Source organism: Rhinoderma darwinii, chromosome 4, assembly GCF_050947455.1.
Source record: "Rhinoderma darwinii isolate aRhiDar2 chromosome 4, aRhiDar2.hap1, whole genome shotgun sequence".
In the NCBI taxonomy this organism is placed as follows: Eukaryota; Metazoa; Chordata; class Amphibia; order Anura; family Rhinodermatidae; genus Rhinoderma; species Rhinoderma darwinii.
In genome coordinates this window covers 111,798,891-111,825,404 of record NC_134690.1, presented here as the reverse complement: position 1 = coordinate 111,825,404, position 26,514 = coordinate 111,798,891, and the positions used below count along the sequence as shown (strand labels likewise).

At 41.7% G+C, this 26,514-nt stretch overlaps 1 protein-coding gene across 4 annotated transcripts in view; it reads right to left on the bottom strand.

The window, feature by feature from the left end:
* Positions 1-9,557: 9,557 nt before the first annotated feature.
* PCOLCE2 (procollagen C-endopeptidase enhancer 2) overlaps positions 9,558-26,514 on the bottom strand; it is a 113,029-nt gene continuing 96,072 nt past the window's right edge. For 2 of the 4 annotated variants that reach the window (XM_075863993.1, XM_075863994.1), the window contains exons 6-9: positions 22,668-22,822; positions 12,726-12,809; positions 10,840-11,007; positions 9,560-10,129 (exon numbers count right to left, since the gene is read on the bottom strand). In XM_075863993.1, the coding sequence (XP_075720108.1) occupies positions 9,999-10,129; positions 10,840-11,007; positions 12,726-12,809; positions 22,668-22,822 (538 nt within the window). In that variant the 3' untranslated portion in view covers positions 9,560-9,998. Of the gene's footprint in view, positions 10,130-10,839; positions 11,008-12,725; positions 12,810-22,667; positions 22,823-26,514 lie in introns of all 4 variants that reach the window. The other 2 variants (XM_075863991.1, XM_075863992.1) reach the window with 2 other exon arrangements.

Here is a 26,514-nt window from a genome sequence, read left to right as displayed (position 1 = left end):
GACACATTGGAATTTATGTTACTGGCAAAATTTGCTTGATACATTCAGTATTTAATTGTGAAAAACACCAAAATTTTACGAAAAATTGCAAAAATTTGCATTCTCCTAAATTTAAATGTATCTGCTTGTAAGGCAGGCAGTTATACCACACAAAATAGTCGCTAATTAACATCCCGCATATGTCTACATTAGATTAACATCGTTTTTTGAACATCCTTTTATTTTTCCAGGACATTACAAGGCTTAGAACTTTAGCAGTAATTTCTCAAGAAAATTTCAAAAGGCAATTTTTGCAGGGGCCAGTTCAGTTGTGAAGTGGCTTTTAGGGCCTTATATATTAGAAACCCCCAAAAAGTCACACCATTTTAAAAACTTCACCCCTCAAAGTATTCAAAACAGCATTTAGAAAGTTTCTTAACCCTTTAGATGTTTCACAGGAATTAAAGCAAAGTAGAGGTGAAATTTACAAATTTCATTTTTTGTAGTTGCAGAAATTCATTTTTAATCCATTTTTTTTATAACACAAAGTTTTACCAGAGAAACGCAGCTCAATATTTATTGCCTAGGTTCTGCAGTTTTAGGAAATATCCCACATGTGGCCCTAGTGTGGTAATGTACTGAAGCACAGGCCTCAGAAGGAAAGGAGCACCTAGAGGATTTTGAGCCTCCTTTTTATTAGAAAATATTTTGGGCACTATGTCACGTTTGAAGGGCTCTTGCGGTGCCAAAACAGTGGAAATCCCCCAAAAGTGACCCCAATTGGGAAACTACACACCTTAAGGAAATTATCTAGGTGTATAGTGAGCATTTTGACCCCGCAGGTTTATTGTAGAAATTATTGGAAGTAGACCGTGAAAATGGAAATCTACATTCTTTCAAAGAAAATGTAGGTTTAAATAATTTTTTCTCATTTCCACAAGGACAAAAGGAGAAAAAGCACCACAACATTTGTAAAGCAATTTCTCCCGAGTAAAACAATACTGCACATGTGGTCATAAACTGCTGTTTGGACACACGACAGGGCTTAGAAGGGAAAGAGCGTCATTTGGCTTTTGGAGCTCAAATTTAGCAGGAATGGTTTGCAGAGGCCATGTCGCATTTGCAAAGCTACTGAGGAACCAAAACAGAGGAAAAAGGCCAAAGAGTGACTCCATTTAGGAAAATACAACCTTTGAGAAATGAATCTAGGGGTGTTGTGAGCATTTTGATCCCACAGGTGTTTCATAGAATTTATTAGAATTGGGCAGTGAAAATAAAAACAATCCTTTTTCTTCAATAAGACGTAGCTTTAGCTGAAAATTTTTCATTTTCTCAACAAATAAAGGAAAAAAAGAACCACAACATTTGTAAAGCAACTTCTCCCGAATACGGCAATACCCCATATGTGGTCATAAACTGCTGTTTGGGCACACGGCAATGCTCAAGAATGGAAGGAGCGCCATTTGGCTTTTGGAGCTCAAATTTAGCAGGAATGGTTTGCGGAGGCCATGTCGCATTTGCAATGCTACTGAGGAACCAAAACAGAGGAAAAAGGCCAAAGAGTGACTCAATTTAGGAAAATACACCCTTTGAGAAATGAATCTAGGGGTGTAGTGAGCATTTTGATCCCACAGGTGTTTCATAGAATTTATTAGAATTGGGCAGTGAAAATAAAAACAATCCTTTTTCTTCAATAAAAGACGTAGCTTTAGCAGAAAATTTTTCATTTTCTCAACAAATAAAGGAAAAAAAGAACCCCAACATTTGTAAAGCAACTTCTCTTGAGTACAGAAATACCCCATATGTGGTCATAAACTGCTGTTTGGGCACACGGCAGGGATCAGAAGAGGAGGAGCGGCATTTGGCTTTCGGAGTACAGATTTTGATGGATTGGTTTCTGGTCGCTATGTAGCATTTGCAAAACTCCTGTGGGACCAAAACAGTGGAAACCCCCCAGAAGTGACCCCATTTTGGAAACTACACCCCTCAAGGTATTCACCTAGGCAGTGGCGTAACTACCGCCGTAGCAGCAGTAGCGACTGCTACGGGGCCCGCGGCATGAGGGGGCCCGTGTCGCCCGCCGGCACGGGCCCCCACCATGGCCGGAGGCTCCGCTAGCAGCCGCTATGGCTGCTACAGCGGGACGCCACTGAACACTACGGCAGAGCAGGGAGGTATCTCCCCGCTCTGCCATTAAACAAAATACATGTATCCCCTATCCACAGGATAGGGGATACATGTGTGATCGCCTGCAGCGATAGGGAGAACGGGGGACTGAAAGTCCCCTGAAGTTCTCCATCACAAACCTCGGACTTCCGGGGTCTGTGTCGGCAGCTCCGGAGAAATGAATGGAGCGCCGGTCCCGCTTGTGCGCATGCGTGACCAGCGCTCCTTTCATTTTTAGTGAGCTGCCGACACAGACGCCGGAAGTCAGAGGTTAGTCATGGAGAACTTGGGAGACTTTCGGTCCCCCGTTCTCCCTATCGCTGCAAGCGATCACACATGTATCCCCTATCCTGTGGATAGGGGATAGATGTCTTTTATTAGGACACACTGTAGGTCGCATTTTTTTGAGAGGGGGGGGCGCTGTATGGCGTTCCCTACAGAGGGGGGGGGGGAACGCCGTATGGCGTTCCCTACAGAGGGGGGGGGGAAAGCTGTATAGCGTTCCCTACGGGGGGGGGACAACGCTGTATAGCGTTCCCTACGGGGGGGATGACGCTGTATGGCGTTCCCTACGGGGACGACAACGCTGTATGGCGTTCCCTACAGGGGGGGGGCTGTATGGCGTTCCCTACAGGGGGGGGCTGTATGGCGTTCCCTACAGGGGGGGGGCTGTATGGCGTTCCCTACAGGGGGGGGGCTGTATGGCGTTCCCTACAGGGGGGGGGCTGTATGGCGTTCCCTACAGACCCCCCCTGTAGATAACGCCAGACAGCCCCCCTGTAGATAGCGCCATACAGCCCCCCTGTAGATAGCGCCATACAGCCCCCCTGTAGATAGCGCCATACAGCCCCCCCCTGTAGATAGCGCCATACAGCTCCCCCTGTAGATAGTTCCATACAGCCCCCCCCTGTAGATAGTGCCATACAGTCCCCCCTGTAGGGAACGCCATACAGTCCCCCCCTGTAGGGAACGCCATACAGTCCCCCCCCTGTAGGGAACGCCATACAGCCACTCCGTAGATAATGCCACACAGCCCCCTCTGTAGATAACGCCATACAGCCCCCCCGTAGATAACGCCATACAGCCCCCCCGTAGATAACGGCATACAGCCCCCCGTAGATAACGGCATACAGCCCCCTCTGTAGATAACGCCATACAGCCCCCTCTGTAGATAACGCCATACAGCCCCCCCGTAGATAACGGCATACAGCCCCCCCGTAGATAACGGCATACAGCCCCCTCTGTAGATAACGCCATACAGCCCCCTCTGTAGATAATGCCATACAGCCCCCTCTGTAGATATCTACAAAGGGGGCTGTATGGCGTTATCTACAGGGGGGGCTGTATGGCGTTATCAAAAGGGGGGGTTTGTAAAAAAGGCACTATCTACAAGGGGGGGGGGGGGGCAGTCAAAAGTTTGCTATGGGGCCCAGTCTTTCCTAGTTACGCCCCTGCACCTAGGGGTGTAGTGAGCATGTTAACCCCGCAGGTGTTTTGCAGAAATTAGTGTGCACTCGATATTGCAGAGTGAAAATGGGATTGTTTTCCATAGATATGCCAATATGTGGTGCCCAGCTTGTGCCACCATAACAAGACAGCTCTCTAATTATTATGCTGTGTTTCCCGGTTTTAGAATCACCCTACATGGGGCACTAATCTTTTGCCTGGAAAATTTGACAGGACTCAGTAGTGACAGAGTACCATGCCTAATTTGGCGACATATAAAGTATTGGTTCACAATTGCAGGGCTCTGATGTGAAGTAATAAAAGAAACCCCTGAGACGTGACCCCATTTTAGAAACTACACCCTTCAATGGTGCAAAGTAAAAATTCAAATTTTCCATACATATGCCAATTCAGTGGCAAATATGTTGTGCCCAGCTTATGCCACTGGAGAGATACACCCCAAAAATTGTTAAAATGTTCTCCCGGGTATGGCGGTGCCATATATGTGGAAGTAAACAGCTGTTTGGGCACGCTGTAGGGCTCAGATGGGTGGGAGCGCCATTTGGCTTTTGAAGCGTAGATTTTTCTTGGTAGTATCTTTGTTTGGAGTTTTACTGGTATTTCAGTTTATAATGTGGGGGCACATGTAAGCCGGGTGGAGTATATAAGGGGCATAGTCAGGTGGTATAATAATGGGGTAAACAATAAAATAATCCATAGATGTGTGTTACGCTGTGAAGAATCCTTTCTGCACAGGCCGGAGTCGCACTGATAAATTGTGTCTTTACTTATCCCCCTTTTGGTCCACACTCCCCACCTTTGCAGTTTGTGGAATTTTGCTGGGAAGTGTTGTCCTGGTATAATACGGGCACCCTCGCTTCTAGCAGATATGTTTGGGCCCTCCCCTTCCTGGTTCCCTCATTTTAGGGCCCCGATAAATCCCCTCTTGAAACAGATGAAATGTTCCCCTCTGATCTGCACAACCGCATATTTTTATTTCCTGACTTATTGGAGCCTTAACTAATTTTTCATAGACGTAGTGGTATGAGGACTGTTTTTTTGCAGGACGAGCTGTAGTTATTATTGGTACCATTTTGGGGTACATACGACTTTTGATCACTTTTTATCCTATTTTTTGAGACGCAAGGTGACCAAAAAACAGCAATTCTACCATAGTTTTATTTAGGGTTTTTTTATACAGCGTTCACCATGTGTTATAAACTACATGTTAACGTTATTCTGCAGGTCAGTGCGATTCCGGCAATACTTAATTTATAGCACTTTTTTATGTTTTACAACTTTTTGCACAATAAAATTACTTTTGTAAAAAGAATGTATTTTTCCGTCGCCATGTTGTGAGAACCATAACTTTTTCATTTTTTTCGACGATGGAGCTGTATGAGGGCTTGATTTTTGCGAGACGAGCTATCGTTTTTATAGGTACCATTTTTGGATACATGCAACTTTTTGATCACTTTTTATTTCAATTTTTGTAGGGCAAAGTGAACAAAAAACAGAAATTCTGGCATTGTTTTTCTACGTTTTTTTTACGTCGTTCACCGCGTGGAATAAATAACATAATATTTTTATAGTTTAGGCCGTTACGGTCGCGGCGATACCAAATATGTATAGTTTATTTATTTGTTTCAATAATAAAGGACTTGATATGGGAAAAAGGGCGATTGTGTTATATTTTATTACTTGAAACTTTTATTATATTTTTTCCAACTTTTTTTTCCCCCTTTTTTTTACACTTTTCTTTAGTCTCACTTGGGGACTTGAAGGTCCAACTGTCAGAGTTTTTTTTCTAATAAATTGTACTACCTATGTAGCGCAATGTATTAGATCTGTCAGTCATTCACTGAAAGCAAGCCGATTAGGCTTCGCCTCCGGACAGGGCCTAATCGGCTTCCGTAATGGCAAACAGGAGGCCATTGTTAGGTCTCCAGTTGCCATAATAGCAGTCGACAGTCGTGTGATTGCAGGGCACAGCTGCCGATCTGCTAACAACCACAAAGATGCAGCGATCGAATCCGACCGCTGCATCTGAGGGGTTAATAGCAGGGATCGGAGCTAGCTCTGGTTCCTGCCGTTACAGGTGGATATCAGCTGTAACATACAGCTGACATCCACCGCTGATTACGCCGGCTCATCTCCTGAGCCGGCACCATCTTGCCGGCGGCTACGGAAGCCTTTCAGGCCCCACCTCCGGGCGGGGGCTGAAAGTTTTCCGCACTAGGCAAACCGAGAGGCCAGTATTAGGCCTCCAGTTGCCATTGCAGCCACCGACACCCCGGCGATTTCATTGCTGGGGTTTCGATGAGCTGCAAACACTTTAAATGCAGCGATCGCTTTTGACAGCTGCATTTAAGGGGTTAAGATACAGCTGACATCTGGGGACGATGGCACTTACTCAGCTTCTGAGCTGGTGCCATGCATTTGTCGTAAGTATACGACATTTTGCGGGAAGCACTGTCTTTCCATGATATATACTTACGACAAATGTCGGGAATGGGTTAATACATTGTAATAATATTTTTTTTTTTAATTCATTCAATCAAGAATAGTCCCTAGCAACAAGTGATCCAGAACAGAAATCAAATAAGATTATCTTCTGCTGGATCTTTGCGCTTGCTACTGTGTCAAATGCTGGAACTACGAGGGAATCTTTGGGCCGTATTTACAACTCACGCTGCTTTAGGCACTAAGCCTGAATACGCCGCCATTAAAGGCCTATTTAGTTTAGCCAATTATCATCATGATTCGCTAGTTTCTGACCAATTATAATGATATTTGGACAGTGTTAACAAAGGAGAAGATCAAAGCTAAAACTTGCTTATCGTTGCTCTACAATTGTGATGTAAAAATAATTGTTATCAGTGACACGATTGATAAATGTTGAATGCCGCTCATAGTGAAATTTACACTTGGCATTGCTGCCTACTGCACACCCCGCTCTGCGACACATTCTATTTAGGATGTATTCACATGTTGCGTTCATATTTTGCTGCAATTTAAACAAAATTAAATGCAGCATAAACTACAATATGGCTGCAACACGTGAATATACTTATAGGGTAAGTTCACACGTTGCGTAAATATTGCAGATTTTCCGCAATGGAATACAGTAGCAGCAAAGTGGATGAGCTAAAACTAATTTCATCCACACGCTGCGTAAATACTGAGTGGAAATACTGCTCAGAAATTGAGCTGCGGAGTGGAATTTTATTCCGCAGCATGTCAATTGTATCTGCGTAAACGCTGTTTATTTGTTGCAGGTTTTTCCCATTGAATTCAATAGGGAGGTAAAACCCCCTTCAAGTAGCAGTGGTTGAGTTTTTTTGCGGTGGGTTCGCAGCAATTCCGCTGCAAAAAATGCAACACAGAAAAAAGAAAAAAAAAATCTCATACTTACCCAGGAATCTGTGTTTCTTCCTCCAGGCAGGCCTCCTGGGATGACGTTTCATCCCATGTGACCACTGCAGCCAATCAGAGGCTGTAGAGGCGGTAACATGGGATGAAACGTCATCCCAGGAGGCCGGCCTGCTAGCAGGCCGGCTAAGTTCTGCAGTTTTCCGCAGCGGACATTCCAACCGAAAAACTGCACCACAGTTTGGTTAGCTTTTTTGCTCGGAATTCCCTGCGGCGCACAGGGCGGATACACTGTGTGCTTTTACCCAGTGTATCCGACCATGCAAACTCAGGCTTAGGGTAGGAATACAGCCTGAAATCCGCAGCATAATAGAGTAGCAGCATAGTGGATGATATGTGAACATATTTTATCCCTACACAGAACCCGTTCATAACTTGACCTGCAGTGCGTTTTTTTTTTTTAATCTGCAGCATGTCAATTTATGCTGTGGAATCGCTGCTCTTGTATTGTGGGTTTTACCAATTGAATTCAATGGGAGATAAAACCCAAAACACATAGCTATGTGTTGCGGCAGAAACGCAATTCCGCCCCAAAAATCTCAAATGAGAAAAAATAAATAAAGCTTATACCTACTCCCGGCCATAGTCATAGCGATGTGTATTCTGTTCTCAGTGCTGTTCGGCCACCTGGGATGATGATTCCTCCCATGTGACTGCTGCAGCCAATCAAAGACCACATGTACTACAGCGTCATCCCAGGAGGCCGGGCTGCGCTCAGAACAGAATACGCGTAGCTATGAATATGGCCGGGAGTAGGTATAAGCCTTTTTTTTATTATTATTTCTGCAGTCTTTCTGCAGCGGACATGCCGCCCGAAAAACTGCACCAAAATTTGGTGCGGTTTTTCAGTTGGAATTCCCTGCGGTTCCCAGGGCGGATAAAGCAGGCCAAATATTACTTCACTGCAGAGGAGAGTAACGAGTATTTCTCCTCTCTAATGTGCGGATCGTACGTGAACCCCCTCCACTGCCTCCTTTTTACTTGTCAGTCCGGCGGGGAGCAAGTGAAGGGGTTGTAAAAAAAAAAAAAATTTTAAATACAAATTGTATTACTCATTTGGCGCTGCCCCTGCAAGGAGCCGCCCTAGTAAATACGGCCCTGACTGGTGGGCCAGCCTAACCCTGTATTTATGTATCTCCACTTATCTCTGTATTATTGGCTGATTATACAGAGATGAGCAACAGTAGTAGCATTATCCCTATATAAATTATTTTGTCCACCATTGGAGTCTGTTTCTGCTATTTCTTCACACAAAAAAAACAGATTGACGCAGGCACCAAAACAGGTCCTATTATTTCCAATGGGAATAAACTTGGACCAAATGTTTTTCTTTGCTGTTCAGTGTTACAATAGACATAATTTCTGACAGTCTAGAAAAAAATTGCACGCAACAGATTTCTTTAACAAATCGATTTATCCAATACCCAGAATCTACCTGATAGCACAATTTCACATATAGCACCCCCCCCCCCTTTACTCTAAACTTCCATTAGGGTCGAGGAACTTGGCTGGCCCCAGGACTTAAGTTCCTCTAGCTAGTCAATGCGACAGTGACTGGCATTACGAGATGGTACCAAGTATCAAGTTTTTCCATTGATTATAATTTCTAATTGATGGATGGAACAACGGAATGCTATAAAATGAATATGAATCTTATAGTGTAATATGCATAGATTTATATCAACAGTAGAGAAAAACATTTAGTCAGGTTGAATCATTTGCCTTTTCTCCAGGTCTAAAAGAAATAGAATTAATAAAAAAAACAACAACGTACCGTTGTTCAAGGGGGAGGGGGGGGGGGGGGAATAGACAGAAACATTTACCTATCTTACTCCCACACTACGGCATTGCTACTTGTTAGTCATTAATTTATATAACCATTTTCTCCCTGCCATAGCGAATTACTCACACAATTAATTATGCTGAAGGCTTCTGTCACTTTCAATTATTCATTAGAAGAAAGCAGATCAAGTTAATTTTTATTATGTCATAGCTCAATTACAATGTGTTCAAAATATTCATATAGACTGAAGATAAAATAACACAACTACATAACTATGTAACCAAGTATGTTCCCCATATGCCAACTAAACATTGGTGATTTTTTTCATCAATTTAGGTTGATATGAGTCAATTTAATACGGAAATATCTTTTTTATGGTAGGTGAAAGTTTTTACTACTAAAATTTTGTCTATTAGTATATACTGTATATTTGCACGTTTCTGGTTACGCTAACCCTTACTCATGAGTAAGGCTTAGTGTAATCTGACAGGCATGAGCTATAATTTTTGTCCATCTGTCTGCAAGGAAGTTTTCTGCCTGTCCATTTTTGGAATAAATAGAGTTGTTTTTTTTATCACATGGAGTTGCTGCATATTCCTCCCTTTTACTTGGATATATCACTTGGAACCCCATCCTCCTGCATCTGTGCACCTGTGTGATCTCACTACCCATGGAGCTGGTTGGCAAGTGCCTTTTCTTTGTTGGATATTTGGAATGAATAGAATACAAAAATAATTAGTGGATAGACTTTATTATCAATAGATTAAACACAAAAATTGCATTTAAAAATATTTATTACACTGGAAAAAATGTCTCAAAAATAAAAAAGACCAAAAAATATAAATATTGCACTTAAAGATTTTTCATATGTTACATCACCATACTTTTAACTCCTAAAAAATATACTTTTCATAATTTTCAGAAATGTATAAATAAAACAGATTTAAAAGTAGTCGGAACCTAGAACAGTTCAATTTATAAGTCAATGGAATCTCGATGGGAGAAGCTTATATTAGAGCTACTCTGACTGGAGGTGCAAGGAATTACAATGGTAAAGGATGGCCAGCCCAGTCTAGCAGTGAAAGTATAAGCACTGCCAAAAAATGCTGAGGACTGACTGAATTACAGAATTCATCTTATCGTCCTCTTCAATCAGAAGCACAGTCACATGTGTCAATAGGAAACCAGTCATCTAACATCTTTTGTTTTTCAATGTGTTCAGTATTTTCTGGTTCTTTGTTTTGAAACTCATGACAAAGCTGCTTGGTAAAATCTTTGCTCGCCCTTCTTCATCGACTTGACCCATAATAATATAATTCAAACCTGTTGGAAATACAACAACAAGCTGAGATACTTTTTATACGTTAGAGTTGAAGCGATAGTCCACCTGAAAGGAGCTTTACAAGAATGATCCATAAATAGCACTTATGGAAAGCCTATTACGAAATTGCCTTCTAACCCTCAACGAAACATTTCGGGCAAAACAGATACACTATATTATATCTAGTGCAGGACCGCTTTCAATAGTATTAATAAAAAAGTAGGGGTTTCTGAATACGCCCCCAATCTCGGTCCCTGAAATTCAGTAGGATAGTGTCATATGGACAAACATGTTTTTGAATTGTTATTTTTCTGTACATCAGGTTAGGTTTAATAAACTTAATTCAGTTACACTAATAGCTATTCTGTATTTGAGTTTTGCTGCTGGTACATTTCCAATTTTTAATTGCAGTTTTGTGAGTAAGTGCATAGTTGGGGATAGCCAAGCGCTATTTACGTCAGTCTCATAGAAAATAAATGGATCGGCAGCGTGCATGCGTGACCGCCGCTCCGTTCATACAGTGGACTCAGGACCTCCGTTCTCTTGATCAAAGGCAGTACAAGCGGTGGAACCCCCAGTGATCAAACACTTATCACCTATCCTTTAAGAAACGTTAGATCTTAGACCATTCATCAATAAAAGTTGATAGGTGGATAAAAACATTGTCTGAGAATATCAAGTATTCACATGTCAGCTATGAATATTTACTCACCTCTTCTGATCAGTGGGCACTGTTTACACACCACAATAATCTTGGCGCTCATGGATTTGCCAGCCTGCTGGATGGCAAGTGTCCCTTCTTTATACACATTGATAATGGACACTGTTGCGTACACACTTCCTCCTCTGCTCACTGTTGTTATAACCGTGCCAGTAATCACTTGAAAAGTAAAGAAAATTATCAGCAATTTTACACCACGTAGTCACTGCTTAACAAATTATCATAAAGAAGTACTAAGTAACGGAAAAAAATATATCTAAAAAGACATCTTAAATAGGATAATTCATTTTAATGTTTAAACAATTAGAGTCCAGGCATGGAGCAATAAAAAATATCCTGAAGAAAAAGGCTTATCCATGCCTGTTGGCTCTAACTGGCCTATTTCATGAAAACGCATTGATTTGAGTAGTGCAAAGATTGTAATATTCTAAAAGATTTTCTAAAATGGCTTTACACCATTTGCTGAGCTGCAGAGTAAGCCACTATCATTGTTATCTATGAAACCTGTAGTTGAACGACATCAATATAATCAACATAAGTCTATATAATAAGACATGACTTATCACATGAATTTAGTTCTGTTTAACTGTCACCTGAACATCACAATGAATTGCTACATAGTAAGACTCCATGCACACGACCGTAAAAATTTTCCATAATTGCGGACTCATTCAGTTCTATTGGCCGCGGACACCTTTCCGTATCGATACGGATGGGTGTCCGTGCTCTAGAAATGTTCTGAAAATTATGGAACATGTCCGTTCTTTTGCATTATACGGGCCGTGCTCCCATATTTTGTATGGGAGCACGGCCCGAAAATGCAAGCGGCCGTCGGCGGCCGGCCGTGCCCGCAATCCCGCGGGCCATGATTACGGGCACAGCCGTGTGCATGAAGCCTAAGGCAAGGACTCTCCCATAGAAGTCTATGGGAGCTTCAGTAAATACGGATGGCTACGGATGTGCATCCGTATTTACGGAATTATTGCTAGGCAACATGTTGATGACATCATTTGCAGCCTCCCTCTTTTTTTACTGATCCCTAAATACGGATGAATTACAGATACCTACGGATCCGTATTTACGGACAGTATTTACTGATAGATGAAAATATGGCCATGTGCATGGGTCCTAATCACGGCCCGCGAAAAGTAGGACATGCTCCATAATTCGGTTCTACAGCACGGACACATATCCTTAGCGGTGCGGAAATATGTCCGCGGCCAATAGAACCGGGCAGGTCCGTAATTGCGGACCATATTGTGGTCCGCAATTATTGAGTTTTTTTTACGGTCTTGTGCATGGGGCCTTACATAGCAGAATTGTAAATTTAACTTTGGAAATGAAAGGAGATAATAACAATTAGTTCAAAATTGCTACAAGTTTAGCAAAGTAAAATATTTAGAAAATTGGTCTTCATTTTATTCCATTTTTAGTGTATAAACTTTTGTTTTTTCCTTTATTTTTAATGTCTTATAAAACTCTTATAAACATGTATACAATATATGCTCCATTGCTTTAAACTTAATATGAATTACAACATTAAAAAGATTTGATTTTGAAGTGACAAACTTGTCCTTGTAGACCAAAAATACACACCGAGTTCCACAAATACAACATGTAGGAACAAGATGTCTGAATAAAGACCTTTATATAGTAACAGTTCACCTTCTGTCTGGCCATTTGTGTTTACGCTGTTTGCCTAAGACAGATGTTTACAGTTTTCTACATTTCTCAAGGAATCCTTTTAGTTGCAGACAGTAATGTAAGACACAGGTCGAGCACCGAGCCAACTCACAAGGACTTTTCTGCCAGTAGGTTGGTATTTAAATGCACAGTACGAATGATTAAGAAATATGAGTTGTCAATTTTTCTCATACCAAAGTTACTTGAACAGTAATTGCTCTCAAGGGTCCCAGTTCTTTTACATTTTTGCTGGCACAAAGCAACTGTTGGTTTCAGATCTAAGGGGGAAAAAAATGAAAGTCATGAGTATCATAATTAAAGTGAACAAGTAGACAATGGAATTAATAGATTAGCAATGAATTTGCTTGATAGGAAACATTGGATCTTTAAAGAAGACTGGATCTAAATCCTATATGAAAAAACATGAGCATAATATGAACAAAATGAATAGTCCGACTACAAAAAGCTTAGCCTAAAGGCTCATTCAGACGAGCGTAATACTTGTCAGTGTGCTGTGCATTGAAATAACTCACAGCATACGGACCCATGCAATTCAATGGCCCATTCACACATGCGTTCTTTTTCACGCAGCGCTTGTCCGTTGCGTGAAACTCACTGCATGTCCTGTATTGGTGCGTTTTCATGCACCTAGTCACCCATTGAAGTCTACGCGTGAAAATCACGGACAGCACACGGACGCATATCTGTGTGCTGTCTGTGTTTCATGCATCAAATACATTGAAAGGCAGAGAAATAATCAAAAAATAAAAAGATTAAGTGCTTGCACGGTTGTGATAAACACATGCCACACGCAAAGCACACTGATGCCAATACGCAACACACACGGACAAGAAATCTAGGAAAAACGCTGCGGTTTTTACGCACGCAAATTGGACACGCTCGACTGAATGTAGCCTTAGCATAAGAGAACATGAGCGTCTTACGGGTCTGTACAAAATGGAAATTATACCAAGCCATAACACAGCACCCATAGCTGTCAATGGTTTTCTACTGTACCACTGCATGCCACCAATTTCATACATAATTTTTTTCTATTGAATTCTGTATAAATTTGCCTAAAAAAATTGTGGTATGCTACATTGTGTACTGTATTAGTAAGGTATTCTCCCCTAGAAGTACTGCTTCCATCCGAGACAGACCCACTTTTAATCAATCAATCAATCAATCAATCAATCAATCAATCATGGCGACAAATTACATTTATATTTACTTTGTTTTAGTTAATTTTTATGAAATAGGAGTTGGGAATTCTGTAGGTTGTGCTAACAATTTTCTTCCTTATCTCACTCCTATAAATTAATCTTCCATTTGTTCTCATTCTGATTGTTATTTTAGAAGGAAATTAAGAGAAATAGAGTGTAATGACGGGGGTGGGGAGACAGACAAGTGAGCCCTAATCTACCCACCACTCAGTCCCTGCCTACTTGCAACGACCCGCCCTAGGCGACGGGGTACAACTGGGCGACGGTCCCTACGCTCAATAAGTGCACGACAGACAAACAGACAAGGGTACACAGAGCTAGGGGGAGAAAGGGGCAGTTGCCCACGGCGACACCGTGAGCAACAAGAGAAGTGAACAAGCCGAGTCAAACCAGGAGAGTACGAGGTGCCAAACGCAGAGCAGAAGAGTAGTAAACAAGCTGAGTCAAACCAGGAGTGTACGAGGTACCAAATGCAGAGCAGGAGAGTAGTCAGCAAGCCGGGGTCAATATGAAGCAAGGACAATGGTACAAGAAGCTGCAGCAGGGCCAGGAAACCAAACGAGAAGAATCACAAGCAAAGGAGGAACAGGAAAGGCAGGTATAAATAGACAGAGGGCGGGAGCTAGCTCCGTCTGGCCAGGCTGTGATAGGTTCTCCCACTCCTAAGCCTGCCACCCTGAGTGGTGGAAGATGGAGTCAGTCTCACAGACATAGAAGCAGGTGCAGACTGATTATCTATGGGCGTTAACCCCGAAGCTGTGCCTGGCAGATCCTTTACATAGAGTGATTAAAAAACTGAATAAAAATACCAGAGTTAAAAGAGTATGTGCACACGCAAAATAAAAAAACGTCTCAAAATACGAAGCTGTTTTCAGGGGAAAACAGCTCCTGATTTTCAGAAGTTTTTTAAGCCACTCGCGATTTTCGGTGCGTTTTTTACGGCCGTTTTTGGAGCTGTTTTTCTATAGAGTCTATGAAAAACGGCTCCAAAAATTTCCCAAGAAGTGACATGCACTTCTTTTTTGCAGCCGTTTTTTCCGCGGCCGTTTTTCAAAACGTCCGCGTTAAAAAAGCCCCGTCGGAACAGAACGCAGTTTTTCCCAGTGAAATCAATGGGCAGATGTTTGAAGGCGTTCTGTTTTCCGATTTTTCAGCCGTTTTTCGGGACGTTTACGGATTGAAAAATGGCTGAAAACATTGCGTGTGAACATACCCTAATTCACATAACACCACAGCACGTTCTGAAAACAGCCATTTACCTTTTGAATTACAGAGGCTTCAACCCCTCTTTCCCCTTCTTGATGGGCCACCATTATGATGTGTGTAAACAACCCTTCTAGCTTACATATAGTACTGTGTTTTGTTTTTTTGTTTTATAACATTTGCTGCTGTTATTTTTTATTTTTTTACTCTCGGACAACCCTTTTAATGTCAGGCTGAATTCACCCATTCGCCAACAGTGTATTAATGTGCAAAACATGTGCATTATAATATTGCTAGACGTAGTTTACACAAATGGAAAAATTTGCTTTAGTTGAGTGACAACTAGTATATTTCTGGAAATGTCATCGACCTGTTCAATTTATAGGGGGCACTTGTGTTTATACTCCAATAAACTGTTTAAATGTGTAACAATGCAGGGGTTAATGTCACTTAACATTAGCAGCCAGGAATGTAGGAGGTAGACAACATATTAGGTATGATCTATCCTCCTTTCTAACACAGCTTTCATACTTTCCTCATTACATCACCCAACCAGCCACAAGGAAAGACACAACATGACACATTCATGCTGAGATTAATCATACAATAATAAATCAGGCCAAATATTACTTCTCAAATATAGTGATATTTGTAATAGTTATTTCTGATTTACAAAAAGCGAGATGTGCTGCCAAAATGTTAGAAATGTATGGGGACGAGTAATCGTAGTAACGAGAACTCGTCCCCATACTGGTTACCCTGTGAAAGGAGCAAACGAGCGCCGATCAACGAGCTGTCTCGTTTACACAGCCCCTGCCGGACCGAGTAATACCATCTTAAGACTATTCACACTGGAGTAAAAAACATTTACAAATACCCTATTTGGGAATCCTGAGGGCTGACCCATTCTGGATCCTTATCCAGAGTGGAAAGCGGCTACAAAATGTGTCTCTTGCTCTGGAGAACCTAACACATCTGCACATTACACGGACAACTAATTGATTGATTGCCAACTGTGTAATGCTTTCTATGACCTGTGGTGAAACTGCAAAGGCATTGTACATTTGCTGCCAGGTTACCAACAGATAACTCTGATCGCTGAGGATCCAAACAGCTGGACACTCTGTGATCAGCTCATCAGTCTGCCCTTCTACCAAAACAGGACTGTCGTAAGCAGACAATGCCTTCAATTTATGATGTGAATCCACAGCAATTCGTAATGAATCCGCCACAAATCTGCATGCGTTACATGCGGATTTTGTAGTGTATTTTGCTGTATATTTCATCGTATGCATTGCAATCTATGGCTTTTCCACACAAGAATGAGCATGATGAGGATTTTAAAACCTGTTGCATGCTCTAATTTCCATGCAGATTTTTTCCACTACATTGTATTGTACTGTAAATTGCTGCAGATTTACAGGGAAAAATCTGCACCGCAAATCTGCAGTAATCTGCCACATCTAGGCTTTCACTTAAAGCATTGCTAACCCGTTCGGGGGACTTTTCAAAATAAGCTGTCATATGTGTGTACATGTGGCTTAACACTATCTCTGGCCATTATATGACTTGTAGCCAGCATTTTCTAGCAGTTTTCCCCTCTGCAGGGTTTATTTCTAATTGTCAGTTTTCCCTGAGCTAGTGGGTGGAGCCTAACTGCTATCAGGTGTGTCATATACAGAACACACAGAAGAGTAGAATCCTGCACTCCTATCTCTATCTATCACATATATAGAAGCAGCAGCAGCAGCATGGAGGACATCATATAGCAGTAATGAGCAGTGTAGCTGTGAATCCAGCAATGGGGTGAGATAGAAAATTTACTTGAACCTGCAACAGCATCTCTGTGTGTCTCTTTGTGCCTCTCTCTGCCTCTCCCACCTCCCACTCCCCTCTCCATAGACTTCTACGGGCAGCTGTATCCTGATCACTCAGTGAACTGATAATCCGTCTAGTCTTGAAGAAATAGCAGTAAAGTCAATAGGGTGAACAGTTAGGAGGTGGTGGGTGGAGAATGATAGGTTTAAAAAGAGGCATTTTTTTCTAATAACATATATTGAAAAGTTTCTTATATTCCCTTGTACTAATGATTTATACAAAGTTTGTTGAAAAGTTAGAAACCATCTAAGGTTCAAGTTTTAGTTGCCACTGATGAGCAAAACAGTCAAGTCTACCTGACAGTACCGAACAAAGTCTAAATCATTGCAAAACAGATTGAAAAGATAATTATAAATATTTTACACCTAAAGCATAGGAAACACGCAGAGCATTTATATTGTAAATAAATACATACCTACAGTAGGGTAAGCTAAATACATAGATATATTTTGGGAAAAGGCAACCTAAAAGATAATATGTATGGAGTGCGGAAAAAGGAACTATGGAAAGCACAGATGAGGTTTGGGAATTACACAAAAGACATATATCTGGTAACATTAAATCTATGTATATGAATCACTGGTGTTTTAGAAAGAGAAACACATGGCATGAGAAAACTAAAGAGAGATACTACACATGATTTCTGACATAGAATACACGCCATAATACTGTATGTAGATGGTGTTTAGAGGCTATGTAAAACCCGCTAAAGCATTTTTTTTTAAATATATATTTATCAAAAGGGTCAATCAGTGTCTTTTGTGCAACTCTATAATTAGTTTTTATTAAAAATTATTATTAATTATTTTTACTTTTTGAGATACAGCTGCTTAGTATTCTGTATACAGAACAGCCGTATCATGCGCTAAGACATGAATCCGTCAGGTCCACGGGACCTACGGATTCAGAGTCAGCGAGTCCTGAATGTCAGATCCACCTTTAATCGATCACATGTAAGTTATGAACTTAGATGTGATGGATAACAGGTGGAACCTATGTGTCAGAGAAACGCAAGACCCACTGGCACTGAACCCGTCAGTCCCACAGACCTGACAGGTACAGGATTCCAGCGTAAGATACAGATGCTCTGTATACAGAATACGAAGCAGCTGTAGATCAAACAGTAAAAAGATTTTTTAATAAAAACTAATTATAAAGTTGTACAAAGCACACTGATTGACCTTTTCTTATTAAAAAAAATAAATCGCTTTCAAAGGTGTACATAGCCTTTGATGTCTTTTACTTACATACTGAAATTATTTCAATGATGAACAATCCCTATGAACACAGCTGTAATAGACACGGTAAGGACCTACTGCTTACACACCACATTTGCATGCTATGTGTATGCTATGTGGTCAGCCACATTGGAATGTATAAATAACAGAGGTCATCATCAGATATTACAAGTCTTTAATTCAACTGACCTAACCAGATTTATTTATAGTACTAAACATAGAATTTCCAGTGCCGCTCTAAACCTCCAAAGAAAACTTACAGACAATTGAAACAAGACAGTCCTCAGTTGTATGGCAGCTCAAAATAACTTCTGGAAGAACTGCAAGACATGTATTACTGCTTAGATTATAGAAAGTCACACGCACACCAGGGAGTACGCGTAGTAAAGATCAACAGTGTGAAGTTTCCACATCTTCAATACCCATTTACCCAGTAAAATGCCACAGAAATGTATGTTCTTCATTTAATTATTAGCTGGGGGAGACGTCCCATAACCACCAGGTTTTGGATCAGGGTTTTTGCACATGGTTATTTTTCCACGATATGAAGTGGGGGCAGTATTAAAAGCAGGCTGATGGGGCTTGTGTGCCAAGGCCAGCCCTGGTGACACCTATTTATTAAAAGGTGCCCACCTCTTAAAATGTTGCACATCTTAATTTGCAACATTTCGCGGGGAACTTTATGCCAAAACCAGTGGCGTAACTACCGCGGTAGTGGCCGCTACGAGGCCTGCAGCTTGATGGGGCCCGTGCCGTTAGTCGACACCCCCCCATATGCCCAGTGGTGCCGCTAGCAGCCCTTATGGAGCCCACGCCGCCGAGCCTCTAACATGTATGGGCCGGGCGGACAGGTACAAATACATGCATCAGCGCTGGATAGCCGGGCACGTTCTGTGCCCGAACATTCAGCGCCTTACAATGACGCTGATTGGTGGGGCAAAATGACTTGCCCAGCCAATCAGCGCCCTTCAATGACGCGCTGGAATGGCGCTGATTGACGGGGCAAGTCATTCTGCCCTGCCAATCAGCGCCTTTGAATGTCGCGCCACTTGCATCATTCAGCTCCAGCAGACCTGCTCAGAAGAAAGCAGATATGCATTGCCACCGGACAGTGCGGGAACGGGTTCTGGGTATGTAATTTTTTTTATTTTTTTTCTACTAAAACTGAGTGGAGTTATCTACAGTGGGCGCTCTATCTACAGGGGGGGCACTATATACAGGGGGGTCTATATGTGGGCCACTATATACAAGGGGGGTCTATATGTGGGCCACTATATACAGGAGGTCTATATGTGGGGATGTCGGGCACTATCTACAGGGGGGATCTATATGTGGGGATGTGGGGCCCTATCTACAGGGGGGTCTATATGTGGGGATGTGGGGCACTATATACAGGGGGAGCTATATGTGGGACACTATATACAGGGATGGGCTATACGTAGAGCACTATCTATAGGGGTGGGCTATATGTGGGACACTATATACAGAGATGGGTTACCTGTGGGGCACTAACTACAGGGGGGCTATATGTAGGGCACTGTCTACAGGGGTGGGCTATATGTGGGACACTAGATACAGGGGGAGCTATATGTAAGGTACTATCTACAGATGTGGGCTATACATGGAGCACTATCTATAGGGGAAGCTATATGTCGGGCAGCAGGGAAGCTCAGTGGTTAGCACTACTGCCTTGCAGCTCTGGAGCCCATATGTGGGCACTATTTACAGAGGGCTGTATGTGGGGCACTATCTACAGGGGCTTCTATGTAGGGCACTATCTACAGAAGCTCTATGAGGGGTCACTATCTACAAATGGCTACGAGGGCACTATCTACAGGGGGCACTGTGTGTGTGTGACAGTGTATGGTACTATTATAATCAGGGACAGCGCTATTATAGTTAGAGGTGCAGTGTATGGCGCTTTATTATATTTAGAGGTGTTGAGAATTGTAACTTCGTTTATAGGTGCAGAAATGTTTTAAAAGTGAGAAGCTGAAGAAATCTTAGCGGAAAACTGCAGAAATGGGTCGTGGCCGGGAGAAATCCATCATAGAGACGTCACCGGTGAGTCACTTAATGTAAATGTTTATTCTGCCTCTAATCAGTACTGTAGTCACTGTATGATCTGCAGCGAGATGATGGGTGGTATGATTTTTTTGTGAAACAGCATCTCCCAGCATATCCTTACTATTGTTCGCGCCATGCTGGGAGCTGTAGCTTTACGCCGTACAAACCTATACGGCAGTGGTTGCACTAATTTGAGCTGTATTTGTTCTGGTGTTGTATATATGTACTGAGCTTGGTTCTGGGGCTGTATATATGTACTGATCTTGGCTCTGATGCTGTATTTAAGTACTGAGCTTTGTTCTGGTGCTGTATATATGTATGAGATTGTTCTGGTGCTGTATATATGTAAAGAGCTTTGTTCTGGGGATGTATATATGTACCGAGCTTTGTTCTGGTGCTGTATTTATGTACTGAGCTTGGTTGTGGTGCTGTATATATGTACTGAGCTTGGTTCTGGGGATGTATATATGTACTGAGCTTAGTTCTGGTGTTGTATTTATGTACTGAGCTTGGTTCTGGGGCTGTATTTATGTACTGATCATTCTTCTGGTATTGTATATATGTACTGAGGTTGGTTCTGGTGCTGTATATATGTATTGAGCTTTGCTCTAGTGCTGTATTTATGTACTGAGCTTGGTTCTGGTGCTGTATATATGTACTGAGCTTGGCTCTCATACTGTATATATGTATGAGCTTGGTTCTAGTGCTGTGTTTATGTACTGAGCTTGGTTGTGGTACTGTATATATGTATGAGCTTTGTTCTGGAGCTGTAATTATATAGGATATATTTCTAATAACAAAGTTGCAGGGCAGATGGAACTGTTCTCAATTCATTGTATATTTCATGGGAACCTGTCTGGTAGTTTTAACCTCTTGAACCGCCACCATGCAGTAATACATGACCTGACAATATTTCCAAATGTGTTTTTTTCAGATGCAGCAAAATCTTTAAAATCCACTTTTAAAAAGGCGCACACAATATGCTAATTACTCATTAAAGGGTCATGGGGCGGTGCCGCTATCTTGAAGAGTCACATAGTCCTGACTCCAAACCCACCTTTCCATGTTTGATTGACCCCCTGGCTGATACAACTTTCTCGGATGCGCCATTGCCTTCTGGCACTATATACAATGGGGGCTGTGTGGCACTATACACAAGGGGGGGCTGTGTGGCACTATACACAAGGGGAAGCTGTGTGGCACTATACACAAGGGGGAGCTGTGTGGCACTATACACAAGGGGGAGCTGTGTGGCACTATACACATGGGGGAGCTTTGTGGCACTATATACAAGGGGCAGTGTGGCACTATCTACTAGGGGGGCTTTATGGCAGTATTTACAAGGGGGAGGGCTGTGGCTCTACCTATAGGGGGCTGTGTGTGGCGCAATCTACAGGGGTCTGTGTGTGGCACGATCTACTAAGGGGGGCTGTGCGGCACTATCTACTAAGGGGGAGCTGTGTGGCACTATATACAGTGGGAGCTGTATAGCACTATATACAGGGGGGCTTTAAGGTGATATCTACAGGGGGGCTGTATGGCACTATCTACAATGGGGAGGTAGGGGGCTATCTACAAGTGGGGTGCGAGACTGTCTATAGGCGGGGCTGTATAGCACTGTCTACAGGGGGGCTGTATGGCACATTCTACAGGGGGCACTATCTATAATGGGGGCTGCTTGTGGCACCTGGGGGGGCAGTCAAGAGTTTGCTATGGGGCCCAGTCTTTCCTAGTTATGTCCCTGGCCTAAACCTAACGTAAACTGCTTTGCAAATATGGGCCCATGGTTGCAAATAGGGGCCAATGGGTTGAAAGCACTACACACATATAACAGTTAGGACATGCTATGGCTTGAACAAACGTGCAGCAAATCATATAAACCATATGGTTTTCAATTGCAGAGGGTGAAGATTTTTGTAACATATTATATGTAATATTTGTATGATGTGGTTGTGCACACAGTATGGAAAAATGCATGAAAAAGCAGTCAAATACCTGAGGCATTTGACCTGTTTCTGCTATGGATTACAAAACACGGCAGCAACAATAAATAGATAAATACACTAGTAAAAACTTTATTTTATACTTCCCAATGTTGTGTAAAAGTGAAATCACACTTTAACTAAGGAAATGTTCACTTAGAGTATATCTGAGAGGGCCTCATTGAAAAATGTAGCAACGCTGAAATACGTCCTGATAATTTTCTCATTATACGTATTAAGCTGTGCTGAGTGGAGTCTATTTCAGAGATGGCTAATAACACTGTAATTCTGGAAACCTCATTGATGTTCAAAGTAAGCTTTCTCAGACTTCAAAAGCTCAGTTTTGATAAAAATCAGAACTGTTCCATTAAAATGCCATTTTCTTATCTGTGATTAGCGGAATTTGGTATTTACAGATTAGAATCTCAGCTATTAGGAGAGGAATTTGACAGGTAGAACCTTTTCATCAGAAACCTTAGTTGGTCTTAAATTTCCAGTGACACTGGCAAAAAGTACCGTCATTTCTGAAAGCCAGACAGACTTACTTGCAGTTGTTGGAGCAGCTGTTGTGACAGGAGAGGACGTGGTTGTCAGTAACTTTTTTGGTCTGAATTTGTAATGACCTATAAAACCATCTGCTGTTAGACTTAAATCAGACAAGAATTGAATGAGGAGTTCATTTTTCTCAGATACAATCGGTCTGTAAAGAGAATAGAAAACCTGTGTCACTTCACAAAAAAGGATATAATTACACATTGACTTAAAGGCTATGAAAACCTTCAATGCCTTTTTTATGTAATGTATGTATTTTTGCATAATAAGCACTTTACTAATATAGTTTCTTAAATAAAATGTAGCGTTTAAGCTCTGTAGCTTCTATGTATCCAGTTTACATAAAAGCTGCATAACGCCACTGTAATCCGAATCCATCAGTGAGATGGGCTGATGGCTGGGTTGACAGCGGCTTATGTTTACCTCTGATACCACATCTAACCCTAATACTGACTTAAAGAGGCTCTGTCACCACATTATAAGTGCCCTATATTGTACATGATGTGATTGGCGCTGTAATGTAGATTACAGCAGTGTTTTTTATTTAGAAAAACGATCATTTTTGACGGAGTTATGACCTATATTAGCTTGATGCTAATGAGTTATATAATGAACAATGGGTGTGTTTTACTTTTTGGCCAAGTGGGCGTTGTGGAGAGAAGTGTATGACGCTGACCAATCAGTGACCAATCAGCATCATACACTTCTCCCCATTCATTTACACAGCACATAGTGATATAGCTATATCGCTATGTGCAGCCACATAAACACACTATAACGCTACTGCAGTGTCCTGACAATGAATATACATTACCTCCAGCCAGGACATGATGTCTATTCAGAATCCTGACACTTTGCTAACAGAATCCCGACACTACAGCACAGCAACCGTAATCTAGTTTGAAATGACAGTTTACAGCGTAATCTCGCGAGATTGTGCTGTAGTGTCGGGATTGTATTAGCGAAGTGTCAGGATTCTGAATACACATTATGTCCTGGCTGGAGGTAATGTATATTCATTGTCAGGACACTGCAGTAACGTTATAGTGTGTTTATGTGGCTGCACATAGCGATATAGCTATATCGCTATGTGCTGTGTAAATGAATGGGGAGAAGTGTATGATGCTGATTGGTCACTGATTGGTCAGCGTCATACACTCCTCTGTACAATGCCCACTTGGCCAAAAAGTAAAACACGCCCAGTTGTTCATTAAGAAACTCATTAGCATAAAGCTAATATAGGTCATAATTCAGTCAAAAATGATCGTTTTTCAAAATAAAAAACACTGCTGTAATCTACATTACAGCGCCGATCACATTATGTACAATATAGGGCACTTATAATGTGGTGACAGAGCCTCTTTAATCTAAGTTTAACAACTTAGATTTAATCAGTATTAGGGTATGTTCACACGCTTAACAAAATACTGCTGAAAATATGGAGCTGTTTTCAAGGGAAAACAGCTCCTGATTTTCAGCCGTTTTCACTGTGTTCTTTACGGCCATTTTTGGAGCTATTTTTCTATTGAGTCAATGAAAAACGGCTCCAAAAACTGCTCAAGAAATGACATGCACGGGGCGTCTTTTTTGCGCCGTTTTTTGAAAATGAGGCGTAAAAAAACGCCACATCGGAACAGAACGCCGTATTTCCGATTGAAATCAATGGGCAGATTTTTGTAGGCGTTCTGCTTCCGATTTTTCAGCCGTTTTTTGGGACGTTTACGGCCCGAGAAATGGCTGAAAATAGCCTGTGTGAACATACCCTTATGGTAAAATGGACTGACGGCTCGGCTTACAGCGGCTCCTGTGTTACTCTGACACCACATCTAACCCTATATACATATATACACTTGTGGCAGGAAAAACCTCTTATAAATTATAACTTTTATTAATTTATGAAAATAAAATATTATAAAAGAACAGAACAAAAACTAGTGATCATGTCTTTTAAACAATATTCTGGGTTATAGGACATTAGAGCTCAACAGTGCAACACTTTATTTTATATAAGTGTGTACTTTTGTACAGTACTTCAAATACACAGTACCAATACTTTTAAAACTATAGACCCTGTCTTTTTGGCTATAAGGGAACTATTGTTGCCTGTGCTCGTACTGTCCCTGAAAATAAACAACCAGAGGCTATTCATGCGCTCTAAAAAGTGCGACCCCTGGTTGACTTGAGTCTAAATCCTAATCTCTATTCTTTATCCCTAACCTAGCTCCAACATGTTTCGCCAGTATTTTGACTGGCTCATCAGGATGCAAACCAATATAGTAATGGGATACAATTAGTATTGGCAGTGGCCTCTTGTTGTTTATTTTCAGGGACAGTGTGTATTTGAAGCACTGTACAAAAGCACACACTTACATAGGTGATATATAGTGTTGCACTGTGTCTTGAGCTCTAATGTCCTATAAGCCAGAATAAGTCTTAAAAAACATGATCAGGGTGTTTTTTTGTTCTTCTGTAATATTTTATTTTCATAAATTAATAAAAATTATATTTTATAATTTTTTTTTCCTGTCACAAGTGTATATATTATTTTGCCCTGCAGGGTATCTGTATGATTGAGGACAATGTTACTTGGAAAGTATAACATCTAACCCTAATACCGAGCATACCTAAGTTAATCAATATATGCCACTTAAAAAGATGAAATTTACTTAATTTAGCCCCTGACCTGAGGCCACCGTGACTGGTGCTGTTTGTTTACACACACATAGAACCCCTTTATGTTCCCATGTATAGGTGTATGAAAATACAGACTTTGCTCCCAAACAGCACATATATGGAATCGCTGTTATCTCTACTGCTCCTAAAGGTTCACTGACATCACAAAGTTGGAGGCTATGAGTATGTACTGCCAACTCTACTGTTTTCCATGTAGGAAAAGGGGGAAGAAGACATAATTGGCAGACAGAGAACGCCAAATTAACAATGAATGTGAAGCAAGTTCCTTTGCATAAATAACATTTATAGTCAAATCTTATTTGTTTCTCAAATTTGAGAAAATCACGTAAACATTGCGTTCTCCTGTGGCACATTAACTTAAGGTAATGTCATTCTCAGAAACGCCAATTTATAACTTATTGGACATAAAATTTTGTTTTTCACTCTTTTTTGTTCCTAGAACAGTGCCATTTGGAAAGGAAGCAGAAGCTAAAAGAACCACACCCATTTGTCCTTGTTTCAGAGCACTGAATATGTATGTGTGCATAACAGAAGTATAAGGCATCATTTACACGAGCGTAATATACGCGCGTGCGACGCGCGTGCTTTTCACGCGTGTCGTACGCACCTATATTAGGCTATGGGGCAGTGAAGACAGCGTGTGCCCGCTGCGTAAAACTCATGACATGTTCTATATGTCATTATTTTTCGCGCATCACGCACCCATTGAAGTCAATGGGTGCGTGAAAACCACGCAGGTCGCACGGAAGCACTTCCATGCGAACTGCGTGGTTCGCGCAACAGCTGTCAAACTCAGAATGTAAACAGAAAAGCACCACGTGCTTTTCTGTTTACAAACATCCAAACGGAGTGTCAGAATTATGGCGGCTGCGAGAAAATCTCGCAGCCGCGCATCATACACTGATGACACACGCAGCTGTTAAGTGCCTTTTGCGCACGCAAAACGCCGCGTTTTTTGCGTGCGCAAAACGCACACGCTCGTGTAAATCAGGCCTTAGGCTGGGTTCACACGACCTATTTTCAGGCGTAAGGGAGGCGTTTTACGCCTCGAATTAGGCCTGAAAACACGGCTCCAATACGTCGGCAAACATCTGCCCATTCATTTCAATGGGTTTGCCGATGTACTGTGCCGATGACCTGTAATTT